General features: G+C 35.5%; 1 protein-coding gene across 2 annotated transcripts in view; it reads left to right on the plus strand.

The window, feature by feature from the left end:
* TMTC2 (transmembrane O-mannosyltransferase targeting cadherins 2) overlaps positions 1-12,902 on the plus strand; it is a 416,958-nt gene that overhangs the window by 267,565 nt on the left and 136,491 nt on the right. For both annotated transcript variants that reach the window (XR_007154185.1, XM_047868211.1), the window contains exon 8: positions 6,629-6,750. Coding sequence is in view for 1 of the 2 variants with exons in the window: in XM_047868211.1 (XP_047724167.1) it covers positions 6,629-6,750 (122 nt within the window). In the remaining variant the exon portion in view is untranslated. The remainder of the gene's footprint in view (positions 1-6,628; positions 6,751-12,902) is intronic.

Genomic DNA, 12,902 nt, shown 5'->3' on the forward strand with positions numbered 1-12,902 from the left:
AAACACAGCTATCTAGCTACTGTTTTGGTATATATATAACTCGTCATAATTCAGTGCTACATCATAAATGTAAGTAAGTTCAACAGGTAAATGAAACAACCAAATTAATCAGTTAATTAATTAAAATGCATTTATTTTATTTTAAAATTATGTGGCAAAATTATTCCTCGAGGCAATAATTAAAGAACATAAAAAGGAAATCATCATAATAAATGTGAACATTGGTAAAATGCCCCTTGAAGGAAAAGTGACCAGCACATAACACTAAGTATCAAAAACACCCCAAAAAATCTAATGTCTTACATGGAGAATAATAATTTCCTAAAATGGAATCATCACCTTGGTGACCAGCCAAGTCCTCAAACTTGGAAAGCTTAGAAATTAGTGTGGAATTAAATGCCTGGTCTTCAGGCAAAGTATTCCAAAATTCGGAGTATTGGCAATGACATGATTTCACTGGATTGGCAGCAGGAAGCCTGCTAGAAAGACCGTGCGGCCGATAGGAGTGTTCCCATTCTTTAAAGCTGTGAGCCTTTTACAAAACTAGATTTTCTCCCCCGTGTGCTGGTGGAGCAGTTTTTGTTTTACAAAGAACTCTAAAACTTTTTCCTCAAATGATAGCTGGGTTTGCATAATTCTGTGTGCTCCACACTTCATTTGTATTCCTCTGTTGTGATTTTGCTCACAGCCACTGTCTGTATTATTATTTATTTGGTATTTTTCTACCTTCTAAACCATGATATCTATGAAATGACACTTTTTTTTTTAATGTTTATCTATTTTGAGAGAGAGATACAGGGCGAGCAGGGCAGGGGTAAAGAGAGAGAGGGAAACAGAGAATCCCAAACAGACTCTGTGCTGTCAACACAGAGACCAGTGTGGGGCTTGAACCCACAAACTGTGAGATCATGACCTGAGGTGAAATCAAGAGTCAGATGCTTAACCTACTGAGCCACCCAGGAGCCCATATGAAATTACATTTTTATTTATTTATTTATTTATTTATTTATTTATTTATTTATTTATTTATTTTCTTTTTTTTCCAACGTTTTTATTTATTTTTGGGACAGAGAGAGACAGAGCATGAACGGGGGAGGGGCAGAGAGAGAGGGAGACACAGAATCGGAAATAGGCTCCAGGCTCCGAGCCATCCGCCCAGAGCCAGATGCGGGGCTCGAACTCAAGGACCGCGAGATCATGACCTGGCTGAAGTCGGACGCTTAACCGACTGCGCCACCCAGGCGCCCCTGAAATTACATTTTTAAACACAGTTAAATAAAGGATAAGTATTAAAAAGTTTTGTGTCATGTGCACCTAAATATCAAACTTTGGAAAATACTCATAAATATATTTGTCACTTGACTATAAGTTCCATGAAGGTAAAAATGAAGAATATCTCATTAACCTTTATGTTTACCGTCATTATATTATCCTGTTGCTTAACCTAAGTTGGTATGAAAGAGAGTATTCGAGAATAAAAAAAGGAAACATTTGACAATTCAATTATTATAAAAGTTGAGTAAGGGGTGATCACTTTTGTTAAAGCTGGTCACAAAGTTGTTGGTTTTTTGTTTTGTTTTGTTTTAGTTTTTAAAATAGGGAATTCAGAGATGTGAGAATTGGATGAAGGCAGTCAAAAGGTGCGGACTTTCAGTATGAGATACATAAATTCTGGGAATATGATGTACAATGTGATGACTATAGTTAATGCATCTGTATGGCATATTTGAAAGTTGCTAAGCAAGCAGATCCTAAAAGTTCTTATCACAGGGAAAAAAAATAAAACATTGTTTTTCTTTATAAAATTTATGTATCTATGTCAGATGATGAATGTTAACTGAACTCGTGGCCATCATTTCACAGTATATGTAATCAAGTCATTATGCTGTACACCTTAAACTTACACAGGGTTATATGTTAATTATATCTCAGTAAAATGGAAAGAAAACGTAAGGAAGCTATGAATCTTCACATAGCTATATACTGTTGAGCAAGGGCGGGAGAAACAAAAGGTAACTCTAGCAAGTATGGGTAGTATGTCCCATTACGTACTCTATTCTTTATCTGCAAGCCAGAGCTGTCCAGTAACTTGAAACATGAGAATCAGTGAGATCTGGGCTATTACATCATCAATAATCCGGCATTCTTTCCTTTAAGGAGTTAGCCTTTGCCTGCGTTATTTAGACCCAGGGCTTTTTAGGGAGGAAGAGTGACACTATTTGTTCTACATCTGAAACTGGTTTATATCTGCTTGAAGCCAGCCTGGAGACATCCAAATCCCTTTTGTCTGTGAGTGAATCGGAAATAAATCTGGGTGATGAACCTGACCACTACATCATCACAGCAAATCTTCTCATTCTTATGAAAGTGGCTCCATTTTATTTATTCATTTTTTTTTTTTTTGCAAGATGAGAAGGAAACATAGTCATCATTGCTTCTTTCCTCCTGGGTGCTATAAACATTTTTTTCTATTATTGTAAGTTAAGAAGAATTACAGTACCAGAGAAGATGGCTTAACTTAACCCTCCCCTCTCCACCCTATCCTGAACAAGTATTTTCATTTCCTTCCTCATTGAATGTAAAATTTTCTTGTCTTGTAGCCATTTCCTTCATGGAATTTTTATGATTTTAATATTTTAATGAAGCTTAAAGGATTACATATATCTCATTCTCCCCCAAAACTGAATCCACTGATGGCACTTTTTTTGCGGTTATTTTATCCCCTCTCTAATTACTTTTTTATAGTGTTTGAACAGAATGGTATGGTGAAAGAGCCAGAGAGAATTCTAATCTGAATCCTGAATCTGGGATTTGCTCAATTTTAAACATTGAACAAGATGCCTAATCTCAGTGAGCCACAGTCTCTTCATTTGTACAATGAGACTGATGTTAATTACAATGTAGGTATAATGTACAAGTATAAAGATAATATATTAAGACATTAGGAAATATTTGATAAATAATAAACTTTATATGGTAGGCATTTCGATGCAGTAGAGAAAAGCATGAGCTTTACAGCCATTCGAACTTTAGAATAGGATTATTAACTGTACTTGTGCAAGTCACTTTCCATTCCTGAGCCTTCCTCCTCATCCATAAAATGAGTATTCTAATTCCTAGTATGAATTAAGCATGAGAAATGTGAAGTTCCTATGTTGTCAGTGCCAGGGGTATATCCAGTACTTGCCTGTATATTGTTTGTTGCCCACATCTTTACTGAGTCACTTTTTAAATACATTTAAATTCATCCATTATCTTTTTCTTGCATTTTAGGTTTTACATCTTGATTTTATTACCATTTTTATAGGCTGTTTTTGTGTTAAGATTAACCATAGTACTGAAGTGCATCTTGTATGATACATATTCCCCTCTTAAGAGCTGAATAACATATGCAGCAGAAGCATTTTTAAAGGTCAACTATAGATTATTATTGTTCTTCCTTATTCCCTTAATTCGGTAGATAAGCCCCAGGCAAAGTGAAATGATCTTGATGGCCAATGTATCATAAAGCTAGAAAACAATTTTCCAGGAGTGAGAAAGAGTATAATTTTCACCTGAGCTGGAGAGTTGAAAAGTTTGTGATTATTCACTACCAGTAGGTCAAAGCGGTGTGCTTTGAGGTCAAGTTGTCCTGGGTTTGAAATGCAGCCTTACCACTTTCCTCATTTATGGTTTTGTGTGTTTTATTTACTGCTCTGCTTCTCAGTGTTCTCATCTGTGAAATCTAGGTAAAGATATTCCTTAATAAAAAAAATGAGATGCATATATAAACAACTAATACAGAGATTGAAAATCTTCTGTTTCATCTTGCAAACCTAACCTGAACAGTTAGTTGGTAGCAGTTGAAGGAGGGTAATGTGTGAAGGCTCATCGTGGGGCTAAGGGAGAAAACATTCTACATGCCCAGCGATATGGAATAAGAGGAGTAAGTGTACATAAGTCAAACATGTGCCCTCTATGGCTTGCTACTCTGATTCATAATAAATATTCAATACAAATGGTTGCCAGTGTTATTATTGAGATACAGTGAAAGGTTGCATGAAGTTTTTCTGAGTGGTAATGAGTAGTACCTAAGTAGGCTGGTCATTTACATTTTTCATATACTTGCCAAGATGCATTATTACATTATATTTCTTGTAGCCCTTTTGTATTTCTCCATCTCACAAGGTTTTCAAATTATTAAATTACTTGTGAGTTATTGAAGAAAATGGGCCAGCCACTAATTATTTAGCAAGTTAATATTTCATTGCAAAATAACTTTTAGTAATAGATTTATGACTTGAAAAAATAGAACACTTTGTGCAATGATTTTCAGACAACTTAAATGCAATACAGATCTCCATCTCAAAATTGCTATGGAATTGGGGTTCTCTCACATTCTTTTTATTTTGAACATAAAACCCACTGTTTACTATTCTACAAATTAGCTGAATTTTTTATTTTAGTTACTTTTTTATTTTTTTAATTTTATTTATTTTGAGAGAGACAGCACGAGTGGGGGAGGGGCAGAGAGAGGGAGAGAGACAGAATCCCGAGCAGGCTTGCACTGTCAGCCTGGAGCCTGACGCAGGGCTCAAACTCACGATACTGCAAGACCATGACCTGAGACTATACCAAGAGTTGGACGTTTGACCGACTGAGCCACCCAGATGCCCCATTAATTTTTTTTTTATATAAATGAAAAGTAGAAGTTATATTAAAGGCAATGATGGTTCAGTTTCTGAAAGCTGACCTATGAGGCCTTGAAGACCCAAAGAAGTGCAGGTTGTTTCCAAACAGATTCTGGCCCATCTTTTTCTTCCAACTCTGAAGTTAGTGTATGTTTTCTACTGTGTTTGGAATCCACTTTAGATATAGATATTTGGATGTAATTTGCCATTAATTGCTTTAAACTTAGCAATATTTAGATATCGTCACATTCTTTCTATTACATAAATCATATCTAGTATCATTTTAGTATGAAGAAATGGTTCACTTGCCCTAGAAAAACTTACTGTTTGCTTTCCTGGGAAACATTTGTTAGCTCAACATGACAAAAAGAAAAATAAATCTGTCTGACAATGTTTCATGTTTATAGAGATATTATAACAATACAATATTATAGAAATGTGAAATTAAAAAATTATGCCTAATCCTCCTGCTAATAACGGTGAGCATTTTGTTTATTTAATTTCAGTCTTTGGTCTTTGCTTCAGTATTTCTTGCATTCCCCCTGAGCATTCTATTTAATCTAACTAAATTCTTCTTAAATGCAAACACATTTTAAGTTTTAGATTAAAAGAAAAAATTTTCCACTATCATTTTTATGACAGTATAGTTTAAGAACTATTCTGAGAACCAGAAACACATAGACGTGTGTGAGTGGTATATACATTTTTGTTCATATTACATATTTGTCACTAGTATTTTTTTTACTAACCAGCTGAGCAAAGGAAACTCAAAAGGTGAGGAGACTTAATTCAATTCTTCAAACATATTTGTATTGACAGCACTGGGCTAATATAAAGGGAATATGATTAAAGTAAAAGGAAGCTAGTTCTTCCTTTGAAGCAAAGAGGTATAGCCAGTGTGGAAGGAAAAGCCTCTGATTATGCCTTGAAATGGAAAAAGCTATCGTAGTTCTGATTAGTTAAGCTCCAATGGTCTGCCTGAAAAATAATTCCAGTTACCAGTCTATTACCTGGTCTTAGAAATTGAATAGCTTCTATATTTGCAGTGCTTATTAAAACTATAATACTTAAATATACAGATCAGCTTAAAATATAATATTCCCATCAGGTAAAAATTCTTCCATACTGTAAACAAATAAAGGAGGGGGATGGTAATAAGTAAGGAACTGATACACGTTTGGTTTTACTTCCAGTTTTTGGGGTTTTTGTTTTTTGTTTTCATTCTCTTGCTTGGCTGTTAGTGAAATGCTCTTTGGCAGGTAAAATTTGCTTCACTTGAAAGTAATAACTGATGGCTGAAACTCTTTACACTAGTTCTGTACATGGTACTGGGTGTGCTAAATAATTATCATATATTCATGGAATTTTGCAAGTGATACTCATAAATTTTATTTATTTATTAAAATATAAAATGCAAATCATTTGTGAAAAAAATCTAGCACCACTACTTAATCCAAAATATTTTTGACTCCTTCTACTGATCTTATTTTCTCAACAATGTTGTAAATCTTGGAAGGACCTTAAACTTCTTTGTCCAAGTCCTCATAATTCTCTCTACTTAGTAGTTATTCTATAAATGCTTGAATTTCTAAAGGAATAAATGAATGTGAATAAAACAGAACAATTGACTGTACATAAGAAAGAACAAACTTATCTTTAAGAAAAAGAAAAAGACAAAGGGTGTATGCTTATGGGTTCGAGGTTATTAGGTTAAAAAATCAAAGCTTTATTAGTTACTAAAGTTTTGAATTTAACCATTTCACTTAATTTCTCCATATACAAGTTTTCATATATGTGAAATGGAAATTATGGTGACTTTGGGGGAATCTAATGAGATAATGGGTGAATGTACTTGCCACAGCATCTGAAGTTTCATAGAGTATAAATACGATGATGTGCTACTATTGCATTGTTGGAAAGCTGTGCCCTCAGGTTGATCTTTATGACTTTCTTCCCAGGTGAAGCATACATGCGATTAAGCAAACTCCCTGAAGCAGAGCATTGGTATATGGAATCATTGAGATCCAAGACTGACCACATCCCTGCTCATCTGACCTATGGGAAACTGCTGGCTCTAACAGTAAGTAACATCTTCCTTCCTCACCCTTTAGAAGCTGGTTTTCTCCATGCAGACTGAGGTAGAGTTTAAGGTATTGGTTCTTAGCTGATTGACTCATACTGTTAGGAGGTAGTGATGGTAACACTGAGTTAGAACTCTGTATGGAACCTATAGACAAATGCATTTGCTTGGCTGTAGAGTTTGCCATAGCTAAAATGTGGTATGTCGTGATCTTTGATGTAACTTAATGGAAAAATATAGATGGTGAATCCCATATATGGATTACATAATGGATTTCTCATAATAACAATATTTGTATGAAGATTATGTTCTACAAACCACTGTTAGCCCCCCATTGGCTACACTGTAGAACTCAGTCTGATTCTTTCCAAATAGCTAGCATTATGTAATGTTTTGCATGTGTGTGAATTAGTGTCACCTGGAATTTCTACTAATTGGAAATCATTCCAGAAGAGAAGTGGAGCCATCGTTTGGCCACCCACTATGTGACAAGCAGTCTCGGAGGCCACATTCTCATGAAAGTGGTGTTAGTTTGAAGCATAAGAAATTGCTGGAATTCTACCATTGTGATTTATAAAAATCATAATTTCATGTGTTTCAAAGTAATGTTGACATCTTATTGTACACTGTAGAGGATTGTTCAAGGTAAGTAAATGTTCTGAGCTTATCCAGTTAAGAATAAGCAGTCGGACCAACCTTTGATCCCTATCCCAACCTATTGTCTGTGTTGTTTTAGTTATATCACCTACTCTCTCTTCAATATTAATAAAAATAAATGACTCCTAGAAAAGCATAGGACAGATGGTCAGGAAAGTAATTTCTAAGTGAATTCATAGAAAGGTAGCTTATAATTATTTAAAAGTAATAACATTTTATTTTCTACAGAAGATGGTAGACTAAACACTCAAATGGTACAGGCAGACTAAGTACCAGAAAATACCCCACTAAAATATATCTAGGTGTCCTTAATAAAGCAGATAACTCTCAATGCGCAGCTGAGTTCAAAAAGTAGTGAGAGAATTTCCTAAGGGCAGGAAGTGAGGGGTAACCGAATGCCAGAACAGTAAAACCGTTGGCTGATCTGGTAGCTAATCTGGTATAGTTTACCAGTTGTGGCAACTGGAGGGAAAGGGCTTTTTGTTTGTTTTCATTCTTGCTGGAGTAAGAGACAAAGCTTTGGACCAGTGAATGGCCAGGGATTAGATACCTAAATGAAGCAGGAAAATTCATACCCTCTGTGAAAGGATAATCTGGAGTAAATTTGCATACTGCTATAAGAAGGCAGCATGAAGGTTTGCCTATCTCAGCATGGGATTTAGATGGAGAAGGAATGAATTTTTACTACTGTCCTCCTTTTGTCTGGCTTTGAGTTTTGAATTTGCTTTACTTGCATGGTCATGAAATTCCTAGGCCAAGAAATTAAATTAAAACCAGGCCACTAGAAACTCTTGCTGAAGAAATTACTGAAGATGTCCTTCAAAAGAACACAATTAAATCTAGAAGGAGTTGCTGATTACGTTGCGAAAAGAATGTGAACAAAGAAATGTGATCATGTGGGTAAACAAAGAATAATAATTGTAAATATTACACTAAATATTTGTAATACTGAATAAAATATTGAGAAGGAATAACCTCACAGGAACAATCAAAATGGGGAGATGAAATTTAAGATGATTTTTGGAAGTCAGAAAGTAGAAAGAGGTATTACAACTGATTTGTCAGAACAGAATCCACCAGGGGCGGCTGGGTGTCTCAGTGAGTTAGGCATCCAACTTCAATTCAGGTCACGATCTCACCGTTTGTGAGTTTGAACCCTATGTCGGGCTCTGTGCTGACAGCCCAAGCCTGGAGCCTGTTTCAGATTCTGTGTCTCCCTCTCTCTCTGCCCTTCCCCTGCTCACACTCTGTCTCTCTCAAAAATAAATAAACATAAAAAAAAAATTGGAAGGAAAGAAAGGAAGAAAGAGAGAGAGAGACAGAAAGAAAGAGAACAGAGCCCAACATCTGAAGAGGCTTTGGGATGGGGTAACAATGAAAAGAAATCTTACATACTCAAAAAGAAACCCAGAGAGACTCAATACTTGGAGGGCTCTGGCATAGAAGAGAGTGTTAAGGAGCCTTTATTAAATGGGGTAATCAGTTGTAAACTGTGTCTGAAACCATCAGGTCTCTCCCCCAGTGCGCAATGCCAGCATCCAGGCAGTCACTTCCAAGGCAGGGAAAAGAAGGTTTATAGTGGAGCAGCTGAGTAAGACAGGTTCATGAAGCAGGAATAGCTTGCACAGTTGAAGGTGAAATGCAGAGAGAACTGAAAACATTGACTCAGTATCTTCCATTGAAGTACGCAGATTGTTAGTACCCCTCCCCAACCACATGCATAATACCAGCAACACAGAGTTATACTTGTCCAGCACCGCAACGCATACATGTGCACACACACACACACACACACACACACACACACACCTGTCCCACCCCTGAGAAATTGTAGAATTCTTACCTGGAGAAAGTGGCACACTGTAGGGAACAGAAATCAACATACCTACATTTGGAGGTCACCCATAAATGACTAGCTCCCAAACCAGATACACAAAAGTGAATCTTCTCGGTCTATGAAGCACACTGATGCCTAAGGAACTCCATTCAGCTTTTATTAAGTAACTTTTGAATAACAGTGGGCAACCAAAAACCATCACTCATATTTAGGAAGCCTTGAATGTAAGCGATTGGAACTGAAGCAGATTATTAGGAGAAGGAAGATGGAGGAAACAGAAGAAAATTTTTTAAAAAAATCCTTAGAGATAGTAACATAGCATTTTATAAAAGCAAGATGCTATAAAAACATAAATAATGAAGAAAAAAATAAAACAACAAGAGCTTTTAGAAATTAAAGATATGAGGACAAACAACTTTCATTTAAAGGATAGGAGACTACAGGCACCTGGCTGGCTCAGTCAGCAGAACATGGGAATTGATTTCGGGGTCATAAGTTCGAACCCCACATGGGCGTAGAGATTGCAAAAAGAAGGAAGGAAGGAAGGAAGGAAGGAAGGGAGGGAGGGAGGGAGGGAGGGAAGGAGGGAGAAGAAAAGGAAGCAAAGAAGGAAGGAAGGAATGGAGAATAAAGATAAGGAAATCTTTTCATATACAAAAAAAGATGAAGAAATAAAAAAACGTGGAAGAAGAAATTATGAAAGAAATAGTAAGGCCCAATGGAGAAAGGACAGAGAAAGGAAAAGGAGAACATATCTCAGAGTTGGAGAGTATAATTTGCTATTTCTGATGTTTACAGGATCATAACATGTCGAGTTTAATCATTTGGTAATTTTTTTTAACCTTGTAAAAACCTTTTTATTTCCTATTCTTAAGGGTGGTAATTCACACAGTTCCTCATGAGAACAAATCATGTATACCTCTTGCCACAACTACTGTCTTTGAGATGTTCTTATGGAATTCAGATGGAAACATCTTTAATTAAATTGATAAAGGATTACCTTCAAAAAATACCTAAAAAGTTTAAGATGCCCGATTTTTTAAAAAAGTCATTTAGTAAAGAGAAAAAAGATGAAAGCTCAAATGTACTTAATTCTGAATATACCTAGACCGTAACACTGCTTTGGATATAGAAACCATGTGTTCTTTTTTTCTTCTTCTTTTCAAGCATGAGTATATTTTAAGTTTCCTGTACCAAAAATATGATTTTACAGGCTGCTTTATTTTTTAGAAGGCATTTTTTTTATAAAAACAAGATTTAGAAGTTTTAATTTACTGAAACATATGGAAGGGAAGGAAAGACTCGTGTATTACAATCCAAATTTTAATTCCCCCCCACCAACAAAATTTTTATAGTTTCCGACTAGCTGATTAGATGAAATACAAGCCTTATTATGGAAAGGCTTAAAATCACAGTGCCAAAAATCCCACAACCATCTTTAACAGCTTCTTTTTGAATTATGAGATTTGGCAAATTTCTTATCCCAATGGATGGTCTTTGTCTAATTTAGGGTTTTTGAACCTGGTTATATGCCATTGACTTAACATGGAGTTTGCAAAGTGGAAAATGCCACACATTTTGACTTCTGAATGCTTTAAATATAAGATATTATAAAATGGAATTGGCTATTAGTCTCAAGAGAAGAGAAAAAAATAAGGTGGGTGGTGTTTTTACTGTTTGGTCAAAACTGACCACAAGCAAAATATGTAAAAATGACACACAGCTAAATCAGACTTAGACCATACAGTGAGATTTTATATAAGATTTATATTTTTATAAGAGAAATCAGAAAAAAATTATTTACAGTGGTTTTATTACCACCAGTATGTTTTTTTCATACAAACGTTTAAGCATTTGTAGTATTTGTGGTATTTAGGAAAGTTCAAAGTGATTTTGAGTTTCCCAGAATGCTTTGACAAATTCCATAGATCAAATCCTTTTTTGTTCCCCTGGAAAATGTCCTTTGTCTCTCCTCTCCACTTAAATATTACTTCTTATATGAAGACTTTCCTGAGTCTTTCAAGCAGTTAATTTTTTTCTTTCTTCGTATTTTCATAGCACTGGTTTCAGTATCTCTTATAGTAGCATCTCCCAGATTGAAGAGCAGACATAAATCTTGGTCTTTGGACCTTACACATGGAGGAGGAACTAAGTTTTCACTTACCTTCTTGATCTCTTCAGTAGGTGGCATTTCATATCTTGGTAACTATCCCTGTACATTTCAGTTTTTAAGTTATTTAAGGGCTGGGTGCATGACTTTTTTTTTTTTTTAATGTTTTTATTTAGTTTTGAGAGAGAGAGACAAAGTGAGTGGGAGAGGAGCAGAGAGAGAGAGGGAGAAACAGAATGCTAAGCAAGCTCCAGGCTCTGAGCTGTCAGCACAGAGCCCGACGCGGGGCTCAAACTCATGAGCCATGAGATCATGACCTGAGACAAAGTCGGATGCTCAATCCACTGAGCCACCCAGGCACCCCTGGGTGCATGACTTTTTAATATTTTTGCTTTCCTGCTCTGATCCTTGTTTCCTCATTAATCCCTTCATTTAGTCAGCAAATGTATCGAAACTTACTACTCCATGCTAGGCATCACTATGACTCCAATGATATGTACTGAATAAATGAATGAGTGATAGCATGATTATACGGTGGACACAATGTAATCTTTCAAGAGCCCAGAAGGGGAGGTGGGCACAAGAGGGGTGTATATCTCTTGAGTGCCTGTGATTGACGTGTTATTTTGTGAAGCTTTATAATGATTATTATCCTCTTTTTATAAATGAGATAACTGAGCTTCAAAGAATTAAGCAACATCTTCAAGAAAAACTTAGCTACTAAATAGTAGAATTGGGTACAACCTTAAGGTTTTCTGAATTAAACATCACTAATTTTCACTTTGTATTAAATAATTTTAAAAGTGGAAGTTTTGTTTAATTTAGCTTGTTATACCTGATTGGATATTCTAAAAGTCAGTCAGTACTTTATCTCTCCCACTTTTTATAACTTATTCTTAGACATCACCTTAAATACATTTTTATTACTAGGCATCATAAGTCATGAACTTAAGACTTCTGTTTTTGGCTATTGGCACTTTTAGGTCCTACGTGAAAACTAGAATACAAATTTTCCAGCATACCCTATGGAATAGTTCTGCCTTAGGTCACTGGTACCCTCTGTGTTTAAATATAGTTGGGCCCGGGTGACATTCTCTTTAAAATATATGGAACTTTCATACCAATGTCATGTCCAATTAAAATACTAAACACGAGCTCTCTTTAAAATTTTGATTTATTCCTTGTTTGAACTTTGTTACCTAGGGCTAATGCCATGAATTTAAAATTGGGCATGCATTAAGAGAGGAAAGGAAGGAATAACATTTCCATTATTTGGGTATTTCAGATGATTTTATAGTTGTTTCTAAAGCTGTGTGTTCTCTATTTGTGTGCACATCCTCACTTTAATGTTTCTTTGGTCTTCCTCTCTTTTTGTCCTGTTCAATTTATTTAAGGCAAATATTTTGCGGTTTTTGTGAGCCAGTAAAATTAATATTGACTTAAATTGTAGTAAAAGTTCCTTGGCTGTTAGCTTATTTTCCAGGTTTGGGTAAGTAAGAGAGAAGGAAGGATATGGGAGACTGACAGTAATTCTTGATACAGAAAACC

Source organism: Prionailurus viverrinus, chromosome B4 (assembly GCF_022837055.1).
Source record: "Prionailurus viverrinus isolate Anna chromosome B4, UM_Priviv_1.0, whole genome shotgun sequence".
Lineage (NCBI taxonomy): Eukaryota > Metazoa > Chordata > Mammalia > Carnivora > Felidae > Prionailurus > Prionailurus viverrinus.